This window comes from Coenobita brevimanus, chromosome 73, assembly GCF_032717465.1.
Source record: "Coenobita brevimanus isolate Jiangsu-jjx chromosome 73, ASM3271746v2, whole genome shotgun sequence".
Taxonomy (NCBI): domain Eukaryota; kingdom Metazoa; phylum Arthropoda; class Malacostraca; order Decapoda; family Coenobitidae; genus Coenobita; species Coenobita brevimanus.
The window spans coordinates 12,894,224-12,917,405 of record NC_137026.1 but is presented as its reverse complement, the minus strand read 5'-3'; the positions used below and the strand labels follow the sequence as shown (position 1 = coordinate 12,917,405).

The 23,182-nt window shown below is 40.7% G+C and overlaps 1 protein-coding gene across 1 annotated transcript in view; it reads right to left on the bottom strand.

Moving 5' to 3' along the window:
- LOC145407480 (uncharacterized) overlaps positions 1–23,182 on the bottom strand; it is a 273,053-nt gene that overhangs the window by 242,610 nt on the left and 7,261 nt on the right. The window contains exon 3 of the mRNA XM_080278410.1: positions 9,800–10,752. Within this exon, the coding sequence (XP_080134536.1) occupies positions 9,800–10,752 (953 nt within the window). The remainder of the gene's footprint in view (positions 1–9,799; positions 10,753–23,182) is intronic.

Sequence of the window (23,182 nt, the reverse complement as noted above, 5' to 3'; positions counted from 1 at the left end):
ATACACGAGCCACAATAACGATGGGAAGCTGCACAGCAAGTGGTGTGTGGTGTCTCAAGCCAGTGCATTTCTGTATACAAAATGACTGAGAAACACTCTTACTAACCTAAAATCATAAATCTGTGTTTATTTCTTCACAACTGGGTTGTGTAATACCCAGGAAATTAATAAATATTGAGAGAAATACTGATAACATTCACCAGCTGCCTGCCACAGTTTTGAGTTGCAGGCAAATAGGCCAGCCACAATTGTGGCCATGAGACCCGTACTGATACAGCCATGATTGTGGCCAGGAGACCCATGCTAATACAGCCATGATTGTGGCCTGGAGACCTCAGTGGGTTAAATATGGGGAGGATAACATTGCCTCGTGGCTTAACCACAGGACAGATACCACGGTCTCATTTTTGCCATGCTTGGCCACTGCTACCCTGAGATGGTTTTCTAAACATCCCTCTATCTCCTGGCCTGTGAACACCTCAGGGATGTCCTTGAGTAGATATGGATGCAGGAACATTGCTTCAGCCCTGTGATGGACTAACAGCTTTTGGCATTCCTTCCAGATCTTTACAGCAGCGACCCTTACCACCTTTGTTGGGTCAGCCCTAACCTTGGGTCACCATTCCCAGTCTTCACATTAGCAGCCCATCCTTTTATCAGGATTTCTTTGAGAGCAGACACATTGGTACCATCCCATGACACTGATGGTCAACCCATCCCGCCCCATCCTGGGGTGGGATGGGTCGACCCTGTCCTGAGGACTAACATCCGCTCCTTGAATAAGGCCCAAGTAATCAGGGCCAAATTAACTTTCTGGGGGCTGTAGTGAGACCACCAGTTGTAGGCTAAACCAGATATTGGGGCTCCTACCCAGGGAAGCAGCCCTCATCATGAGGTCTTGTGATCCCAGTCATTGTAATGTTATCATTTATCAATTTATTTGAATTTTTATTTTATTTTTATTTATTTTTTCAAAGGTGGGGGCCTTGGCTGTGAGGTATTCAGCCTGGTAATTAATCTACCCCTGCAAGTAGCCTCTTGACTGGGCATGATTAGTTGACACCAAGCCATTGTGAAGGACTGTCCTGTCTTAACATGGGCACTGTCTTTTAAATCACAATCTGAATCCTTGCTTGTGATGCCATCCCATTGTGAATGACTGTCCCATCATAATATGGGCACAACACATCTAGTGTCATAGCAGATCACACTCTGAAAACCTATTGGTGGCATCATCCAACCATCCATCATCCAACCCTATGTTGCCCCATGAAGAGCGTAGGAACCCGGGGGCTAGGCAACTTGGTTCTGACACTGAAGATAAGAGTGACCAGCCTCACTCATCCCTGAGTGGCATTACATGAGCAATAAACCCCAACCACCCATTAGATATAAACCTACACAGGCTCAATCTGACTGGAGTGCCTTAATTACCCACAAAACCACCAGGCACCATAATTTGGTTATATGGTTACCACCCAGGACAGTAAATGGTTTCCTGGTGTACAGGAAACCATTTGGCTTGTCACGCAGTGTAGAGTCACCCATAGGCAGAAAGAAGAGGAAAGAATGAAGGAAAGAAAGACAGAAGAGGAAGTGTAAAGTCACCTATAGGCAGAAGGAAAAGGAAAGAATGAAGGAAAGAAAGACAGAAGAGGAAGGATGGAAGAGAGGAAAGGGCAGACCTCCAAACTGGCACTACATCATGTGAGTGGATGGTGAGTGCCCCACCTCCCACCAATTGGTGTCATCCAGCCATCACAAATGATCATCACATCCTACCTCAAAAACAACATAGTTATACAGTGGAGTCTCTTTTATACAAAATTCTTTTAACCGTAATATGCCATTAACCGTAAGTTTTACTAAAACGTTCTTATTTCTATTAACCGCAAAAATCTGAAATCTATCCAAAAATTCAAACACGGCAGGTTTATTTCGCGCCACTAGCGTTAGTTTACGGTTGCATATATATCCCCTGCTAGCGAGTTGCCCACTCCCTCACCTACATCCACCACCTCTGAAGATTTGGATGATGTGGGAGATGATGTGGATGATGTGGAAATGATTGAATATGGAAACAGAAAATATGAAAAAACAATTAGGTTTAAGAGGTAATATGTTCGAACTGATTACAGTGAATTACGTAATTGTTTTGGTGAAGGTTTATTTAAGTTTATTTGAGTGAAGAGTTATTTAAGTTGACAGTTTCTATTACAGTTACAAAACTGCAGTTACATACGTAGTTACTACAGTGCATTAAGTGTTTCGGTAATGGCTGAGTGGCTTTTGGGGTGCTGGTGTTGGTGGTGGGCTAGACGTCGCCAGAAATGGGTGATGGGTGAGTACAATACTGTTCCCTTGTATCCTACATATTATTACAGTATCTTTTATCCAAAAAAGTCGATTAAATGAAACTTTGAAAGTCCCATGATTATCGGATAAAAGAGACTCCACTGTACTTTCCATTCCTCTTCCTTCTGTCCACGGGTAACCCTACACTGAGTGACAAGCCGAATGGTTTCCTGTACACCAGGAAACCATTTACTGCACTGGGTAATTAACCCCTAAACGCGGAGATGTTTTGGCGCTCCTTGCATGTCCCGCTGGGATATTTGCGCTCCGACAGACTTTGTAAAAATATATGCCAAAAATCAGATATTAGTCCTAGAATATTATAATTAAATATGCATATGGCACATACCTTCTGCTTTCTCCTGGGATGTTTGTTGAGCCTTCGTTGAGTACCGTAGGACTTGTGGAGACTTCTGAAGTTGGATAACGAAGTCTTCACTTTACACTTCCCGACACCCCGTACTATGATTGCCACAGCCTGATATTATCACTAGAAACACTATTCTATGATTTTCAAATAGTTTGGAATCCATACTCCAAAAAAAAAAAAACCCTGTGAAAGCAATGAAAATTACGAGCATTTACCAGCTTCCCACTTGAGCTCGTTCGCCGCTGGTATTCTGTCATTTATTATTCATAAAAACACTCATACTTTATATTTCTATTACTATATAACACTCTTATATATCTGCAGTCTTTATCCATAAGTTTCCTTCAGTAATAGTAGTTTATTGTCACTGTAGGCATTCAATTTCTCTTTCAGTAATATACGTAGCATTCACTTTCTCATCCTGTATACTAGCGTTGAAAGCGAATCTGTCACTTTCACTTTCATAACTCATAGTATTCATACATGCTAGAGTGAAACTTTCACTTTCATTACTCCTAGTATATATACTTGTATTCTTATATTACTACTCACTTACATTCTCTATTTTATTTACATTATTTAAATTTCTATTTTATTTACACTATGTTATGCACTGTCACTTGCAGTAACTTATAAAACTATTCTCCACTGTTCAGTTATTTTTATATTCATTGCTTTCACTTGCTGTTTACACATTATTTACAATTCCACTTGCACAGTTTTAGTCACCAGAAAGATTGTAGTCACTGTCCATCATTATCACTGATAAATTAACCAGTTCACATTCCACAGCAGTCACTTAGCCCTTTACCCCTTTCCACACGAGGTTTAGTAGGGGTAGAGGTCACAGAGCCCTTTGCATGGGGCTAAAAAGCGGCAGAATTGGACAGGCGCGAATCCGACGTGGTTTCACCCTGAAAGACAACAGTAAACTGAATGCTGCTGCCTAGGGGTAGTGAAGGGCTGCCAATGTCAGCGTGGTGACAGCTGCTAATATATAGGCTATGAAATGATTGGCAGGAAATCTAGACAATACATAATAAATTTGGTAGTTCCAGGTGAATGTAAATATAACTTAGGCTTCTCCCTTCCTTTCATATATATATTTTTATTACGAGAATAGATTATACGGCATATTTCAAAGGGAAATTATCTGGGGAAATTAGCGAACGAGTACACTTGAGGTGTTGTCAGGTGACAATTAGCCAATTCCAGGTGTATGGCACTATCACTTACCTTATTTCTTTTTCGTATATATTATTTTGTATAAGAATAGGGCATAGGGCTTATTTCAATGGATGAAATCAGTGGAAAATTCCGGGGAAGATTTGCTTAGCGCAGCGCGGCCGGGCAGGTGAGAGGAGAGGGTAATGGAGGGGAGGTATGGAGAGGAGTCAAGAATGGGGGAAAATGGCTAAATTGTCAACAATGGATGGGAGTACAGGTGAGATTAGGAGTGCTGACTAGTGTTGGACATTGGCAGTACTGATAGATTGATAAAAGCCACCACTTGTAAGCCCGGGAGAATTCAAAATAACACAGAATCACAAAAGTGACGCCCCGCAGTATGATCCATTGTGCCCGAGCATCACGAAAGTGACGCCCTGCGGTTAAGGGGTTATGGCATTCCAATTGGACTGAGCTTGTGCAGGTTTATATCTACGGGATGGTTGGAGATTATTGCTCACATAACTACACTCAGGGATGAAAGTGGGTGGTCACTCACATCTTAAATGTCAGGACCAACTTGCCTAGCCCAGGGTTCCTATGCCTCTCATGGGGCAACACTGGACTCTATGATGAATAAATGAATTAATGCACTTTCAACACATTCCCGCATCTTTTTCTTTCACACCCATTAAAACTTTATCATATCTTGCCCTTGTGCCTAGTTCCATCATACCCTCTGATTACATGCCTTCATAATATGCATTTATTTGGATGTAAGCTGTTCCTATTACACTGGACATCTCCTAGTGCATGGTACTTTGGGTGAAAAAATACAGTGTTGGTGAAAAATGTGCACTGCAAACATATCATGTACTAATGCTATCAAGGGTGATATATCTTACTTGATTTTTGCCTTCTATTTTTCATGACATGCTTGACATTAGTGATCTAAGCACCCAGCCAGTGCTCTACCTTGCAGTTAAAGTGCCCCTCCCCCTCCCGCCTGCTAAGACAAATATAAAGGAAAAATTTGAGACAAAATCACTGTAAAAATTGTGTTCCATTAGACCTGCCCCAGTAAATTAAAAACACTTAAAGCTCACTCTCACTACAAGGTGGAGCACTTGCCATATGCTTAAACACAATTATCCCATAATGAAATGTATTAAAAAAAAGGTAAGTTGCTGCTCAGAAAGACCACCAGTACATACGTGTACAATAGTTTTGTGTACAGATGTTGTGCAGGATATAGTGCACCTTGCTGCCCACTTTATTGTGTACTAAATGAATGCCCTGTACTGCTGTACAACTATCACAGTGAACAGCCCTCTCCTAATACAGTGCACCCTCAATATAACAACTACTGAAACTGGCACCATACCCTTGATGTTATAGCCAAACACCATGCTGTTCACTAAAGTCCCAGGGGTTGTGGCTTTTAGCAAACAAAAATTGTTAAATATATGGCACTGTTCGGGCGTATACTCATGCACAATAACATACAGGTAGGTCTAAATAGCTCTTTTCTCAATAAATGCTCTATTTACTAACTGATGTGTTTATTCTTACCTCTCTGGGAGTAATTGCAATCCAAATAAAGACTGCAAATAGGCTTTGGATAAATTATATGTTTATTCTAACCTTTCTGGGAGTAATCACTGCAATAAAAGACTGCAAGTAGGCTTTGGATAAATCCATGTTCATTTGTCATTCAGAATTTATAAGGAAAATGTGGGTAAAGGGAACTCACACTGTACATTATCTGTTACATTAGAGTAAATACTACATATTAGAGAATAGTAAAACAAACAGTACAAAACAGCAGCATGTACAATACACACACACAAAAAAAATGCATTCCACCACTGGCACAGATAGTTATTGATAACCACCAAAATCCTGAACTATACTGCACACTGCCTATACATTACTGTACACTTGCTGTTCAGTATTTACAGGGAAAGTGTGGGTAAAGAAAAATCACTGTACATTAACTGTGACATTACAGTAATATTGTACTACATATTAGCAAATACCAATGCAAACAGTACATAACTGCTGCATGTACATTAAACATGTGTTTAATGCACACATACAGTGCCTGTGTGGGAGGGGGGGGGGGCACCATGCTGGTGGGTGTTTCCTGTGCGTCCATCCTATTACCAAACAGAATCTGTTAAATGAACATAATGTTCACCCAACTCAATAGTGGTCGTTTAAACTGAAATTCATTAAAAGAGGGTTTGGTATATCGAGAGTTTACTGTATCTAGAGTTTCACATTACAGTATTTTGTCATTTAATTTTTTCATTCATTCATCATCCAATCCTACGCTGTCCCATGAGAAGCATATAACCCCGGGGCTAGGCAAGCTGATCCTGACATTTAAGAGAAGAGTGATCAGCCTCCCTCATCCCTGAGTGGCATTATATGAGCAATAAACCCCAACCACCCCTTGGATATAAACCTGCACCAGCTCAATCAACTGGTGCTGTAATTACCCATTAAACCACCAGGTGCCATAATTTGGTTATATGGTTAACACCCAGCATAGTAAATGGCTTTGTGGTGTACAGGAAACCATTTGGCTCATCACTCAGTGTAGAGTCACCCACAAGCAGAAGGAGAAGGAAAGAATCAAGGAAAGAAAGACAGAAGAAGGAGTGTCAAGTTAACTGTAGGCAGAAGGGCAATGAAAGAATCTATCTAAGTATCTATTGCCAGACACCTCAATCCCGTAAAGGGTAGCCACAAACAAATTGCCTCAATGTCGCTCTGTCCCCCGCCATTTCACTGCCATGCTCCCAGCTCACACCTCCCTCTCATATACGTCTCCACTCCATCTCTCCATCTCATCCTTGGCCTCCACCTTACTCACATACATTCTCCTCATCAGTCTCTCATTCTCCATCCTCTCCATATGGCCAAACTACCTAAGTGTTTCTCCTAATGCTTCCTATCACATCCATATGCACATCACAACACTTCACTTCCTCATCTGTCAGTTTGTCTCTCCATGTGACTCCACATGCTCCTCTCAAAAAACTCATTTCCACTGCTCTCACTCTTGACTTCTATCCCTCCAACAAGGTCCTGGCTACACTCCCATATGTCAGAGATGGTATACCAATACTGTCATGTAGTAGCTTTTTCACTTCCATGCTCACTTCCCTGTTTCTTATCACTGCTTTCAAGGAACCAGCAACCTTTCTTCCTTGTATCCTTTCAAGCACTCTACCCTCTAAACTTCCAGCCTTCTTATCACTCTACCCAAGTACTTTAATGCACTCACATTGTCCATTTCCTTCTCATCCAGCGTCACTGTACATTCACTGACTTCTCTTCTCTAGAAGGCCATAACTTTTCTCTACATTCGCCTTTAGATTCCATTTGTTACACACTCTCCCAAACTCACTCACCAAGCCTTGCAGCTCCCCTTTTTCTTCACTTAACAACACAGTATCATTTGCAAACAACAGTACAGGGTGTTTCCAAACACTGCCCTCTCTCACTAGGGCTACTCCATCATCCACTGCCCTGTCACGTATCTCTTTTATAACCCCATCCATGTACAGATTTAACAACCATGAAGATTTGACACATCCTTGTTTCAATCCAACCTTCAAATAGAAAAATTCACTCAGTTCACTATCCACATGCACTGCAGCCTTAGCACCCTCATACATACTCTTCATAGCATTCAACAACTTCCCATCTACTCCATATAGTCTTAATTTTCAACAATCCTTGTCTATCCACCCTGTCATATGCTTCCTCCATGTCCATGAAGGCTGCATACAACTTCTTTACCTTCTCTAGAAACTTTTGCACTAAATATTTAAGAATCTGTATCTGATCTACACAACCTCTTCCCTTCCTAAAACCTCCCTGTTCTCCAACTAATTCCTCTGTTATTTTCCTAACTCTGTCAATAAGTATCCTACCATTTACTTTTTGTATTACACTAATAAGACAAATGCCCCAATGATTACCACACACTTCTTTTTCACCTCTTTCTTTGTACAGGGGAATAGTTATACCTGACTTCCAATCCTCTGGGACTCTAGCTTCCTCCCAGGCCAATCTGCACATCTTCCACATCCATTCTACTACTATCTCGTCCCTATGCTTCAGCATTTCACCACACACTCTATCAGTGCCTGGGGCTTTCCCCATTTTAATATTCTTCATTGCTTCCACAACTTCCATCCTACTGATTTCTTCCTCTCTTCTCACATCCCTCCTTCTCCAAGCCATTCGCCAGTCAAATTTGAATTACTTTGATTCTCCATGTTCAACAACTCCTCAAAGTGTTCTCTCCATCTGCTCACTTTTCTCCCTTCTCTATTAGTAATCTACCATTTTTATCTTTCACTCTCCAACTAACTTCTTTGGCAGCCTGTCTAACTCTCTTTACCTCTTTCCAGAATATTTTCTTACTGTATATTACATCCACTTTACACTCAAATTCCTTCAAAATTCCTCATCACTCTCTTCTTACTCTCTCTTAATAATTTTTTCACCACTCTTGGCCTCTCTACATATAACTGTCTCTTGTGTCTCTCAGCTTCTTCCACACCCGTTTCTCATCCGCTCACTATATGCTTTCTTCTTTGGTGCCACAGCCTCTCTCACCTCTTCATTCCACCATGCTGTTCTCTGCACCCTCTATCACCTTCTCTTCACCCCATACACCATCTCACACACTGCACAGATTTCTTCTGTGAATATCTTGCACACACCTTCCACGTCCCCATCTGACTGAATCCATATTTACCCAATCGCTCCTCCACTTCCCTCTTTATATTCTGCCTTTTCTCCCTCCTCTTGTAAGTTTTCCACCCTCCTTTTATGTACGATTTCCTGTTGTCCTTCCCTTCTTCTATTTCTTCATTTCATCTGGACTTTGATTCTGACCACCACCAAGTGGTGGTCAGAAAGTCAACTCCCCCATCCTGTATATACTCTTGCCTCCATTAAACACCTTCTCATCCTTTCATCCACACACGCATAATCAATCATTGCCTTCCATTCATTCAATTCACCACCAACCCTTCTCATCACTCCCCACATATACCTATGGATCATTTTGTGCCTGAAGAAGGTATTGGCTATCACCAACCACCTCCCGGCACAAATGTCCACTAAAGCACTGCCATTCGCATCCATCTCTGCAGGCACACCCCACTCACCAACTACTCCCCCTACCTTCATATTTCCTTCTTTTCCATTCATATCTCCAATCAAAAACAAAAGAATGAAGGAGAGAGATGAGGATGGAAGAAATGAAGGATGGAGGAGAGGAATGGGCAGACATCCAAGAGCAGCACTACATCGAGTGAATGGATGGTGAGTGCCCCCACCTACCACTGATTATCACCCATGGTTAATAATGTCTTGGCTAAGTAGATCGTATCACACGCTACATTAGGTGTGGCGTGCCACAAGTACCAACAGTAGCTAAAGGGGCACTTCAGAACTAAGCACTCACAAGTAGTTTTTTTTTTTTTTCCTACAACCCACTTTTTAAACATTTTCTATTAAATTGGCAATCCAACATGAGATAAAACATGTCTTCTCCCTTGCTTGTTAGTGAATGGCACCATGCCTGGTTAAAGCCTGATTTCTTCTACAAGCTTTGCCACATTTATCATAACTATATAACTGTTTTCACACCTGAATGAACAGTCAGCTGCCAAGTGAATAATATTTTTTTCTGAACAGTTTTCCAGTCACTACATTTCAGATTTTTTCACTCCTGAACTGATATTGGAGAGGACTTAAAACTATTTACCCCATTCATCACACTTGAATCTCTTCACTCCTTAATGAATTAAACAGTGTTGGATGACATCAACCGAGTCAACCGTTTACCACATTCAGCACACTAGAAACTCTTCCCACCACAATGATTAAGTAGGTGTCTGGTGAGACTGCTTCTCTGACAAAACTGTTTACCACATTCATCACACTTGAAATTCTTCACTCCTGAATGAGTTAACAGGTGCTGAGTGAGACCATACTTCTGTGCATATAGTTTACCACATTTATCACACTTGAAATTCTTCACTCCTGAATGAATTAATAGGTGCTGCGTGAGATTACTCTTACGTGCAAATAGTTTACCACATTCATCACACTTGAAATTCTTCACTCCTGAATGAAATAATAGGTGTCTGGTGAGATTACTCTTTTGTGCAAATAGTTTACCACATTCATCACACTTGAAATTCTTCACTCCTGAATGAATTAACAGGTGTTTGTTGAAATCACCCTTCTGTGTAAATCGTTTACCACATGCATCACACTTGAAATTCTTCACTCCTGAATGAATTAATAGGTGATGAGTGAGAGTAATTTTATGTGCAAATAGTTTACCACATTCATCACACTTGAAATTCTTCACTCCTGAATGAATTAATAGGTGTTGAGTGAGACCAGCCTTCTGTGTAAACTGTTTACCACATTCTTCACACTTGAAATTCTTCACTCCTGAATGAATTAATAGGTGTTTGTTGATATCACTCTTCTGTGTAAATTGTTTACCACATTCATCACACTTGAAATTCTTCACTCCTGAATGAAATAATAGGTGCTGAGTGAGACCAGCCCTTTGTGTAAACTGTTTACCACATTCCTCACACTTGAAATTCTTCACTCCTGAATGAATTAATATGTGTTTGTTGAAATCACACTTCTGTGTAAATCGTTTACCACATTCATCACACTTGATATTCTTCACTCCTGAATGAATTAATAGGTGTCTGGTGAGATTACTCTTCCGTGTGAATCGTTTACCACATTCATCACACTTGAAACTCTTCACTCCTGAATGAACAACTGCATGTTGGATAAGACTGTTCTTAAAAGAAAATGCTTTATCACACTCTAAACATCTGAACTGCTTAACTTCAGCTGAGGACACTGTGTCAGGGACAGTCTCATTGTCACTGAGGAACATTTTGTCACCCACCTCACACTCTAACTTTAAATCTGGTTCTTCCTTTACCACTTCCATTAATTTGTCATCCACCTCACACTCTGACTGTTCTTCCTTTACCACCTCCAATATTTTGTCACCCACCTCACACTCTGACTGTTCTTCCTTTACCACCTCCAATATTTTGTCACCCAGCTCACACTTTGACTGTTCTTCCTTTCCCTCCTCCAATATTTTGTCACCCAGCTCACACTCTGACTGTTCTTCCTTTCCCACCTCCAATATTTTGTCACCCACCTCACACTCTGAATGTACATCTGGTTCTTCCTTTACCACCTCCATAATTTTGTCACCCACCTCACACTCTGACTGTACATCTGGTTCTTCCTTTACCACCTCCATTATTTTGTCACTCACCTCACACTCTGGCTGTACATCTGGTTCTTCCTTTACCACCTCCATTATTTTGTCACTCACCTCACACTCTAACTTTACATCTGGTTCTTCCTTTACCACCTCCATTATATCATTCCTTCCATCTCTCTCAACTTACACCATACTTCAGATACTCTACTTTGGTGTTAATCTTACTGTCTACCAGCAATAGGATGACTTACCTTCACTGTACCAATGCTCAGTCATAAGATGCTCCCATTACAATGAACAATGTCAAAAATTCATCACTATTACTGGATAATAATGGTAAATATATAAAATGGATAAAATTTCAACACAGACTATTATTCCTTCAACCCTTTGGGCACGATCTACCATTTCTCATTCATTTCCCTGGTCGTGGCCTAACTCCCTAAAAAATTGTGCAAATTATAACACTGTTGTTACTTTTCCAATGGGAAATGACCGTGGTTTTATTTTTTAGTGTGTGGTCAAAAATGCACATTTCTCTACGAAAAAACTTTAATACTATAAGAAAAAAAATGCAGAAACAATTAATTTTTGCTATTGTGTAATTTTGCACACTGAGGTGGTTTGGCCATGTGGAGAGGATGGAGAGTGAGAGACTGATGAGGTGAGTGTATGTGAGTGAGGTGGAGGGGGAGAGAGGGAGGGGAAGGCCAAGGATGAGATGGAGGGATGGAGTGGAGAGGTATATGAGGGAGGGGTGTGTGAATTGGGAGCAGGGCAGTGAAATGCTGGGGGACAGGGTGACATGGAGGCGATTTGTTTGTGGCCACCCCGTATAAGGGATTAAGGCGTCTGGCAATGGATAGATAGATAGATAATTTTGCAATAACGACAAAATTATTTATGTCAAGCAAGGTTTTTCACTTGTATATCTACACTTGACACATGTACAGCACACTGTCTGTTGGCACATAAAGAGATATCAAAACTAACCATATTTGTTTGAGAACATTGTAATTTTCTTAGAAAAAATGCAAAAATAATTAATTTGTGCTATTCTCTAATTTTGCTATAATGACAAGATACTTACTTCAAGCAAGGTTTTTCACCTGTATATATACACTAGACACAGGTATACTGTTTGCTGGCAAATAAACGAAATCAAAACTTACTGTATTTACACAAAAACAACAGATGTGTAGATGGAAATGTGTTCTTTTTGGCTGTGGACTACAGTCGCCTGACTTGCCACAAAGAATAATTAGTAGAGTGACCACAGTTGCCTGACACGGCCAAAGGATGAAATATTGCTAACACGTGAATGCTTCTGAACCGTAACTTTAAACATACAGGCCATCACTGCTGAGTCACGCTGTCAATTCAAGCATATTACCACCATCTTCCTTATTTCAAATGCTGTTACCTATTGTCTCTGCCGTAAAAGATACTGCAAAGGATACCACACCAGGTATATCATTCAAAATCAGCTCCTTTGAGGGGAAAAAAAAAAATCTTCCACAGGACACTAGATGGATAATAACTTGTAAGTTGTTGGCTGAGGCACCTCTTGTTGGATGTGCTAACACAACATAAGATGTGCCCTCAGTCTTGTTTTGTACTTATCATCCATTACTCAGGCAGCACCCTGATGACGACAGTGTTTATGACTGCTTCACTGCTCTGCCTCCAGCTGTGAACCTGGAACAACAGCTGCCATTAGACCAGCATCTTCATCAACTTAATTACACTGTCCAGTGAACCTTAATTTTGCATGGAGCTCATTTATACTATCTAACAAAAAAAAAAAATGTTCAGATTCACTTTTATGGTTATTCAATTTGCACAGCAATAAAAGACATATAGTAATGTATATTAAAACAGCTAAAGAAAAAATGCTGTGTCTTTGTCTTACTAGGGGCTTGTTTGCAAATCTCTGTGTACAACATGGACTGTTATAAGCAAAAAATATAATTTAACATTTAATATCACTTTACTTATTCATTCATGACCATTACATCTTTGACCCTTAAAATGTGTAATCATCAAGTAACTGCTATATTACTTTTGGAATGTATTCTGAACTTCCTACCACCTCATTATTGTGCATCAGAGACATGGATAGCATCAACTGTGCCACAGTTTGACAAAAAGCCAAACTATACTGGAATCACTCCTGTACTGAAGATAACATAAACTTTAAACAGCCAAAAGAGGGATCTTTGGGAAAATTTATAATTCGGTTTTCCCAAATACCAAAACAAGGGGGATTCTTAACCCTAGATAGGTAAATTAAATGACTTAACATATTTAGGTAATGTGGGGTCTGATAGACCCCAACATTAAAAAATAAAAAAAAATAAAAAAGTTACACTGCATTTATTTCAAAATCCTTATTTGTACATGGAATTAGATCATAATACTTTATTTTAATGTTAAAAAAACTCAGTTTTTCACTATGTTTTTTATAACAATATTAAATCAAAACTTTCATTTTTTTCTACACCTTTTTTTTTTTAATTGCCCTATGAAAACTAAAAGGTTTCATCTTCCAGCAGTAGGTGGTCCACACATCACCGATGGTGGGAACTTCTTCTGAGAAATGGAGAAACAAAGCAAACGAATATTTCACCGGAAACTGAGAAAGTACAAAATCACCTACAAATTCTTATGTATATTTGGTTACCGTCAATTACCACTTCCTCATATCCATATATTTTTTTTATGTCCAGGGCTCCATTTATAGTCTGTACAGTAATCCCGCATTTTTTGCGGATTTTTTGTCTACGGTTTTGCCCTCTCGCAGATTTTCTTAGCATTAATAAGTTCAACAAAAATATCCTTGAATATACAGAAAAAAAAAAAAAAATGAAATTCCCGCAGCTTCCAATTGTAGCGCGGTAAACTCACGCCACCCTCTGTCCCATTCCCGTGGCCCCTCTGCCAGTGTTACCATATCTAGCATAATTTTATTCTTTTAGCATAATTTTGATCAAATTTTCGAGTCTGGAATATTTTTTAGCATATTAGAAGTTTTAGAATCATTCTAGCATAATTTAGAACGGAATAGAATATTTTTAGAATAATTTTATAAAAGCTACAAATCAGAGAGAGAGAGAGAGAGAGAGAGAGAGAGAGAGAAGAATAAGGCAAGATGTTTGAATAATTGGTTACTTTCAGTTTGGGCTTGGTTGGGTTGGATTAGGTTAGGTTGGATTAGGTTAGGTTAGGTTTTAGGTTAGGTTCGGTTTGGTTCGGTTAGGTTAGGATAAGTTTGAGCTTTGTACTTTACCCATGAAACCTAGGTTTTTCCGATGGATTTTGGTATGATTCATTCGATTTTCTGCTTCATTTCAGTCGGAAATGACCATTTTCTGTGTTTTCCCCCCCTCCCTATAACCCCCGATTCCCCAAAGATCCCTCATTATTTCTGGGGGATGGGGGGGGTCATATCTCAAAATCTGGTTATTTCCGACGGAAATGATGCTCAAAATCGAACGAATCACATCAAAATCCATCAGAAAAACGTAAGTTTCGTGGGAAAAAGCAGTATGGGTAGATACCGATATTTATCCTCTTACTGTATGTAGGTTCATTTTAATATTTTCATAGTAAACAATACATAATTAATATGTTGCACGAATATGTATAGAATTTTATCATTTAGCTTCAAGTTAGCATAATTCATTTTTTACTTGGAACAACTATGCTCAATCTAGCATAATTTTTTCATTGCCCTAGCATAATTTCGTTGTTTGGATATGGCAACACTGCTCTCCGTCCCGCATTCTTCAGTCCACGCCTGACTGCCTTAAGTGGCTGTTGTGGTTGTAACCGCACTATGATATGAGCCTCTTGCCTCCCACTTGCTTTCCATATGGCCCCAGGACGTAAGCCAGCCTCACCAAAGGCTAATAATACAATTAGTAAGAACTCCAAAGTGACAAAACGATCAAGTTATGACCTTAGCAGAGAAAATTGTGTTACTGGACAAGCTAAGAAACGACCGTGCGAGTGTTTGCTATCACCAGTTAACGCATCTTTTTATTTTGTACTGTTTTGTTAATAAATGTGTAGATAATTGTGTATTACAGTACGGTGTTTACGTTTTTCCTTCATAATGGAGTATGTGCTTTCAATCTTGTAAGAAGGTATTTCGGGATGAGTATGGAGGTTTCGGGACAATTCGCAGTCACAACAAACACAAAACAATTCGCCTTCATTAATGAAGATAGCTATGGGTGACGCTAGAATATAATTCAAAGGCGACTACAGCGAGGAAGAAACAAGTTAATTATTGACTAAAGGTGCAACTAATAAATAATATCCAGAACCTATGCTACTGAACATAGACTTTGCTGGATCCCCCTGAAATATAGTTATTAAAGTATTGATTAATTAATAAGTATATTTATAAAAGTATTGATTAGTATATTTATAGAATGGCGGGGAATCGTCCAGGGTGCGAATTGTTCTGAAGGGGAATCGTCCATGTTTTGACGGGGAATTGTCTGACGGCGAATTGTCTCGCAATCAGTATGGACATGGACTGTGTGATGGGCAGCATGGTGGACAAAAGTGCAAGTTTTCAATTGTTAATAGAGTATTCGCGGAATTGACTTTTCGCGGGGGTTACAAGAACGTAACTACCGCGAAATATGCGGGATTACTGTATATACTGCAAACATCTGTTAACATGACAATCCATGAAAAAAAAAAAAATTACCTGCACTAATATATCACTGCACACACCGGGCACTGACAGTGGAGGCAGCAGGAGCACTCCATTCCCATCTGCAGTGATTGCAGTTGAATATTAGTGCAGGTAAAAGTTTTTTTCATGGCTTGTCACGTTAACAGATGTTTGTAGTATATACAGACTAAAAATGGAGCCCTGGATGTAAAAAATATGCATATTATGAAGTGGTAACAATATCACATCAAAGGTAATCTGGGGTCTCTCAGACCCGAACTTTTACATGTTAGGTAATCTGGTGTCTGAAAAACCCCAATGGCCCTATAGGGCCAAATTAGAGCCAGATGTTGAAATTACCCTACTATTCCCGTGAAAGTCATCAAGAATCAGGAGGGCATTGGTAAGGACAAGTTTTTTGGATAAAACAAAAATAAACATCACATGTTTAAAAAAAAAAAAAAAAAAAAAAAAAAAAAAAAAAAAAATCTGGGGTCTGTCAGACCCCACATCAAGCTTTTATTTCTGCGCAGATTCCACTTGCATAACGAACGGTACAACTTAGGAGTACATTAGCTATGCAAAACAATGGTTTACAATACAACACTTCATAAAGGCAGAGGCAGAAACATCAACATGAAGATTTGAGTCTTGGCACAATAATTACCTTTTAGTTGGGGTCCACATCAGCTCCTCTGATGAACTGACTGCAAGCTGCCTTGTGAACGTCCAGCTGCTCTCTCACCACACACCGGAATCACAGATCACTTCATTACATACACAACAGCAGACTATCTAGTGAAGAAGTACTTAATGCTACATCAATGCAACTATGTAATACTCTTATAAGTCACTGACCTGGAATCTACAGATTAATGTGTACTTCCTGAGGAAATACAGAAACCAGTAGACCTTAAATGTGAAGCATTTCTAAAACAAAGATCTATCTATCTATCTATTTATCTATTGCCAGATGCCTCAATCCCATTCAGGGTGGCCACAAACAAATCGCCTCCACGTCGCCCTGTCCCCCGCCATTTCACTGCCCCGCTCCCACTTCACACACCCCTCTCTCATATACCTTTCCACCCCATCTCTCCATCTCATCCTCGCCCTTCCCCTCCCTCTTCCCCCCTCCACCTCACTCACATACACTCTCTTCATCAGTCTTTCACCCTCCATCCTCTCCACATGGCCAAACCACCTCAGTTTATTCCTCCTAACGCTTCCTATCACATCCACATCCACACCACAACGCTCCTTTATATCCTCATTTGTCAGCCTGTCTCTCCATGTGACTCCACAGGCTCCTCTTAAATAACTCATTTCCACTGCTCTCACTCTTGACTTGTGTCCTTCCAGCAATATCCAAGCTTCACTTCCATTCGTTAGAGTTGGTATCACAACACTGTCATGTAGTAACCTTTTCACTTCCATGCTCACTTCCCTGTTTCTTATCACTGCTTTCAAGGAACCAGCAACCTTTCTTCCCTGCTGCACCTTTTCAAGCACTTCACCCTCCAAACCTCCATCCTTACTCATCACACTACCCAAGTACTTAAACGTACTCACATTTTCCAATTCCTCACCATCCAACTTCGCTGTACATTCACTCACTTCACCTCTCTCAAAGACCATCACTTTACTCTTCCCTACATTCACCTTTAGATTCTGTTTCTTACACACTCCCTCAAACTCATCCACCAAGCCTTGCAGCTCTCCTTCGTCTTCACTCAACAACACAGTATCATCTGCAAACAACAGTACAGGGAGTTTCCAAACACTACCCTCTCTCACCAGGGCCACTCCAACATCCACTACCCTACCTTGTACCTCTTTTATTACCCCATCCATGTACAGATTGAACAACCATGGAGACATGACACATCCCTGTTTCAACCCAACCTCCAAAGAGAAAAATTCACTCAGTTCACCATCCACACATACTGCACCCTTAGCACCATCATACATACTCTTCACAGCATTCAACAACTTCCCATCTACTCCATATATTCTTAATACTTTCCACAATCCTTGTCTATCCACCCTGTCATATGCTTTCTCCAAATCCATGAAAGCCGCATACAACTTCTTTCCCTTCTCTAGAAACTTTTCCACTAAAGATCTAAGAATGAATTTCTGATCTACGCAACCTCTTCCCTTCCTAAAGCCTCCCTGTTCTTCTCCAACTAATTCCTCTGTTCTTTCTCTAACTCTGTCAATAAGTATCCTACCATACACTTTTCCTATTATACTAAAAAGACAAATGCCCCTATGATTACCACACTTCTTTTTCCCCTTTTCCTTTGTACAAGAGAATAATTATACCTGACTTCCAATCTTCCGGGACTCTACCTTCCTCCCAGGCCAATCTGCACATTTTCCACATCCATTCTACTACTATCTCTCCCTCATGCTTCAGCATTTCACCACATACTCCATCAATTCCTGGGGCTTTCCCCAATTTAACTTTCTTCATTGCTTCCACAACTTCTATCCTACTGATTTCTTCCTGTCTTCTCACCTCCCTCCTTCTCCCAGCCATTCCACAGCCACTTATACTCGCATTACTTCCATCCTCTATGTTCAACAATTTCTTAAAGTGTTCTCTCCATCTGCTCACTTTTTTTCCCTTCTCCACTAGTAATCTACCATTTTTATCTTTCACTCCCCTGCTAACTTCATTTCCATCCTGTCTTACTCTCTTCACCTCTTTACAGAACATTTTCTTACAGTCCCTCCACTTTACACTCAAGTTCCTTCCAAATTCCTCATCCGCTCTCTTCTTATTCTCTCTTACTAATCTTTTCACCTCTCTTTCTACCTATAACTGTCTTTTCTGCCTCTCAACTTCTTCTTTTGTGCCACAGGCTGTCTCACCTCTTCATTCCACCACGCTCTTCCTTGCACACCCCTCAGTCATCTCTTCATCCCACACACCACATCACATGCTGCACATATTTCTTCTGTGAATATCCTGCACTCACCTTCCACATCCCCCATCTGCTCCAATTCATATTTGCCCAATCGTTCCTCCACTTCTCTCTTATACTCTGCCTTTTTCTCATCCTCTTGTAACCTTTCCACTCTCCTTACAAATACTCCTTCTTCCTGTTCTTCCCTTCTTCTATTTGTCCATCTTAATTGGATCTTGATTCTGGCCACCACCAAGTAGTGGTCAGAAAGTCCACTCCCCCAACCTCTATAAGCTCTTGCATCCATTACACATTTTTGCATCCTTTCATCCACACACACATAATCAATCATTGCCTTCCTTTCATTCAGTTCACCACCCACCCTTCTCATCACTTGCCATGTATACCTTTGGATCATTTTGTGCCTGAAAAGAGTATTGGATATCACCAACCCCCTCCCATCACAAATGTCCATTAACGCACTGCCATTCTCATCTACCTCAGCAGGCACACCCCACTCACCAACTATTCCATCCACCTTCACATTCCCTACTTTATCATTCATATCACCAATCAAAAATACTCTCTCATCCCTTCAAAACTTTTTCAAGCACACTTCCACATTTATCCAGAACTCTTCTCTCACTCTGCTTGCACGATCTTGCGTTGGCGCATACACACACACAATTACCCACATTTGTATTCCAACTTTCAATCTTACCCACACAAATCCTTGACCTAACTGATCCATACTCTTATGCTCTTCTTCCATCTTTTACTCACAACTATACATACTCCTTCTTTTGTCCTCTCATTCTCACCTACTCCTGCACATATACCCCATCCATACTCCCATTCTTTCACACTCTCACCTCTCCATTTAGTTTCAGTTATTCCGCATACATCAACTTTCACACCCTCAAGCACCTGGACAATCCCTCTCTCTTTCACCTCATCATTCGCTCCCCTTACATTCCATGTTCCAATGACCATGTCCTTTGCCCGGTCCTTGATCGTCATCTTTTGGTCAGTCCTTGTCCGAGGCTTATTGTTTGTCTTTTTAGTTAGTTGTTTTCCGGGGAGGAGCACAAACCCTTCGCCAACCCTTTTAGTCACCTTTTACGACATGCAGGGATATTGGGGGAGTATTCTTGAAAAAAAAAACAAAAAAAACTACCCCCAGGGGTAGCAATTGTAATTACAAAATTTAAACAATGACTGAAAGTAGTAGGTGGTGGCAACAATCATTCACTCACTTGACGTATGGTAGTCCTGAACTTCTCCCTTCCCCTTTCTCATTTTATTTCTGTCTGCCTTCCTCTCATCTTACCTCTCCCTTCCCTTTCTGTTACTTTTTATGTCTCTTCTTTCCATATCAGGTGGCTCTATGCTCAGTAAGGTAGGTTGATTATAAAACTATCTTGGACAAGTAGAGATAGTTAGGACTCAGTATTATGATGTTTGACGAGAAGTTTTAGATCCATCACTCATATAGTTTTTTGAGGAAATCGATCTAAAGACAATACAAATATCAGTGACCCCATTGAATTTTATCACATTTTTACTCTGATTTTCGTTTGTATGAAAGCTTAGTTTATGTGCATTCATCAAGCTTGACTTTTGTCATGTTGCAGGTATGTTATGTTGTGATACATTTCTTGAAAATGGGAAGAACTCACGATTCTGCAGTGTCAACTCAGACTGGTACAGCCAAAAAGTTCTGCAGTCACCTTTTGCCACTGGATAAAACCGAAACTCCTACACTCTGCCAAGTAATACAGTATAGCTATTATCTGCAGAACAGTCATCCCCATGTAAAAGATTACGCTATTGCTAAGATGATAGCAAAGAATGTCACTGACATCTGGCGGGCAGTCAACCCACGGCTTACCCTGCATGAAGAGTATTACGTGGTGAAAATGGTCAACAGAGCGTGCTTCAAGAAAGCAAAAGCCATCAACAGGAAATCTCTTCCTACAGTTCAGGAACAGAAACTGAATGCAAAGTTAGATAAGATTTTTGATATTTCCGCCTGTAAATGTGAATTGCCCGTCCGTAACTGTGATGACAAATCTGTGAAGTGCAGCAAAGAAAATTGTCAAGTCCAGCATACTGTCTGCATTTGTCCTCCTAGAAAGAAGGTGAATGTTTTCTCTGATATTTAATTGGGTCTATGTATGCATTATTCAGCTGAATCCCATTGGGCATGCAATACAATGCACACATTTCTTATTTCTGGTTCCTATACAGAACAGGCAATACCTTGACGATCAGAGAGGTAATGTGGGGACCATTGGCTCTTTCCAGTTGGGACCTGTTGACAGAGTCGACTCAAGGAGATGCCAAAAAATGGCAGCTGATGCCGAAAGATTGAGCAACAGGCTGAAAAGCACAGGAAAGCTGATGTGGAAGCTTCTTTGACCACGTCTGCCCATGTTCTCGAAAGTGATATGGGAGAATTAAGACAGGTAATGTATTTCATACTTCCACCCACTTAATGTAGTGGTACTCTGTCTTTAGGGTAGCTCTACATTGAGTGGCAAGCTAAATGATTTTCTGTAAACCAGGAAAGCATTTACAACACTGGGTGGTAACCTTATAACCAATCAACAGATGTTCTCTACGTAACAGTAAGTGCGTTGGCGGAGGGTTAATGCCCCTCCCCGGAAAACAACCAACTAAAAATACGAACAAGAAGCCTCGGACCAGGACTGACCAAAAGGTGATCACTAAGGACCCTAAGGACCGAACAAAGGACATGGTACGGACAGCTACTTCGAATGTACGGGGTGTAATGATGAGGTGTAAGAGAGAGAGATTGTCTATGTGCTTGAGGGAGCAAAAGTGGATGTATGTGGATTAAATGAAACTAAATGGAGAGGTGAGAGTGTGAGAGAATGGGAGTATGGTTGGGGTATATGTGCAGGAGTAGGTGAGAATAAGAGGGCAAAAGGAGTGTGTATTGATGTGAGTAACAGATGGAAGGAGAATATAAGAAAGCATGGATCAGTTGGCTCTAGGATTGTGTGGGTACGATTGAGAGTTGGACTAAAAATGTGGGTGATTGTGTGCGTGTACACCAATGCAAGATCGTGCAAGGAAAGCGTGAGAAGAGTTCTGGACAAACGTGGATGCATGCTTTGAAAAGTTTGAAAGGAATGAGAGAGTGTTTTTGATTGGAGATATGAATGGAAAAGTAGGGAATGTGAAGGTGGATGGAGTGGTTGGTGAGTGGGGTGTGCTGGCAGAGATGCATGAGAATGGCAGTGCTTTAGTGGACATTTGTGCCGGGAGGGGGTTAGTGATAGCCAATACCCTCTTCAGGCACAAAATGATCCATAGGTATATGAGGCGAGTGATAAGAAGGGTGGGTGGTGAACTGAACGGACGGAAGGTGATGATTGGTTATGTGTGTGTGTGGATGAAAGGATGAGAAGGTGTGTAACGGATGTAAGAGTATATAGAGGCTAGGGGAGTTGACTTTCTGACCACCACCAAGTGGTGGTCAGAATCAAGGTCCAATGGAAATGGAGAAATAGAAGAAGGGAAGGACAGGTGGAAGTAGTGCATACAAGGAGGGTGGAAAAATTACAAGAGGAGGGAGAAAAGGCAGACTTTAAGAGGGAAGTGGAGAAGCCATTGGGTAAATATGGATTCGAGCAGATAGGGGATGTGGAAGGTGTGTGCATGATAGTCATTGAAGAAATCTGTGCAGCATGGGAAGTGGTGAGTGGTTGAAGAGAAGACGAAAGGGGATGCAGGGAACAGCATGGTGGAATGAAGAGGTGAGAAAGGCTGTGGCACCAATGAAGAAAGCATATAGTGAGCGGGTGAGAAACAGGGGCATGGAAGAAGCTGAGAGACGCAAGAGAGAGTTATATGTAGAGAGGACAAGAGTGGTGAAAAGATTAGTAAGAGAGAGTAAGAGTGTGGATGAGGAATTTGGAAGGAATTTGAGTGTAAAGTGGAGTGAATGTAAGAAAATGTTCTGGAAAGAGGTAAAGAGATTTAGACAGGGTGCCAAAGAAGTTAGCTGGGGAGTGAAAAATATAAATGGTAGATTACTAGCAGAGAAGGGAGAAAAAGTGAGCAGATGGAGAGAACACTTTAAAGAACTGTTGAACACAGAGAATGAAAGTAATGCAAGTGTAAGTGGCTAGGGAATGGCTGGGAGATGGAGGGATGTGAGAAGAGAGGAAGAAATCAGTAGGATGGAAGTTGTGGAAGCAATGAAGAAAGTTAAAATGGGGAAAGCCCCAGGAATTGATAGAGTGTGTGGTGAAAAGCTGAAGTATAGGGGAAGAGATAATAGTAGAATGGATGTGGAAGACGTGCAGATTGGCCTGGGAGGAAGGTAGAGTCCCAGTGGATCGGAA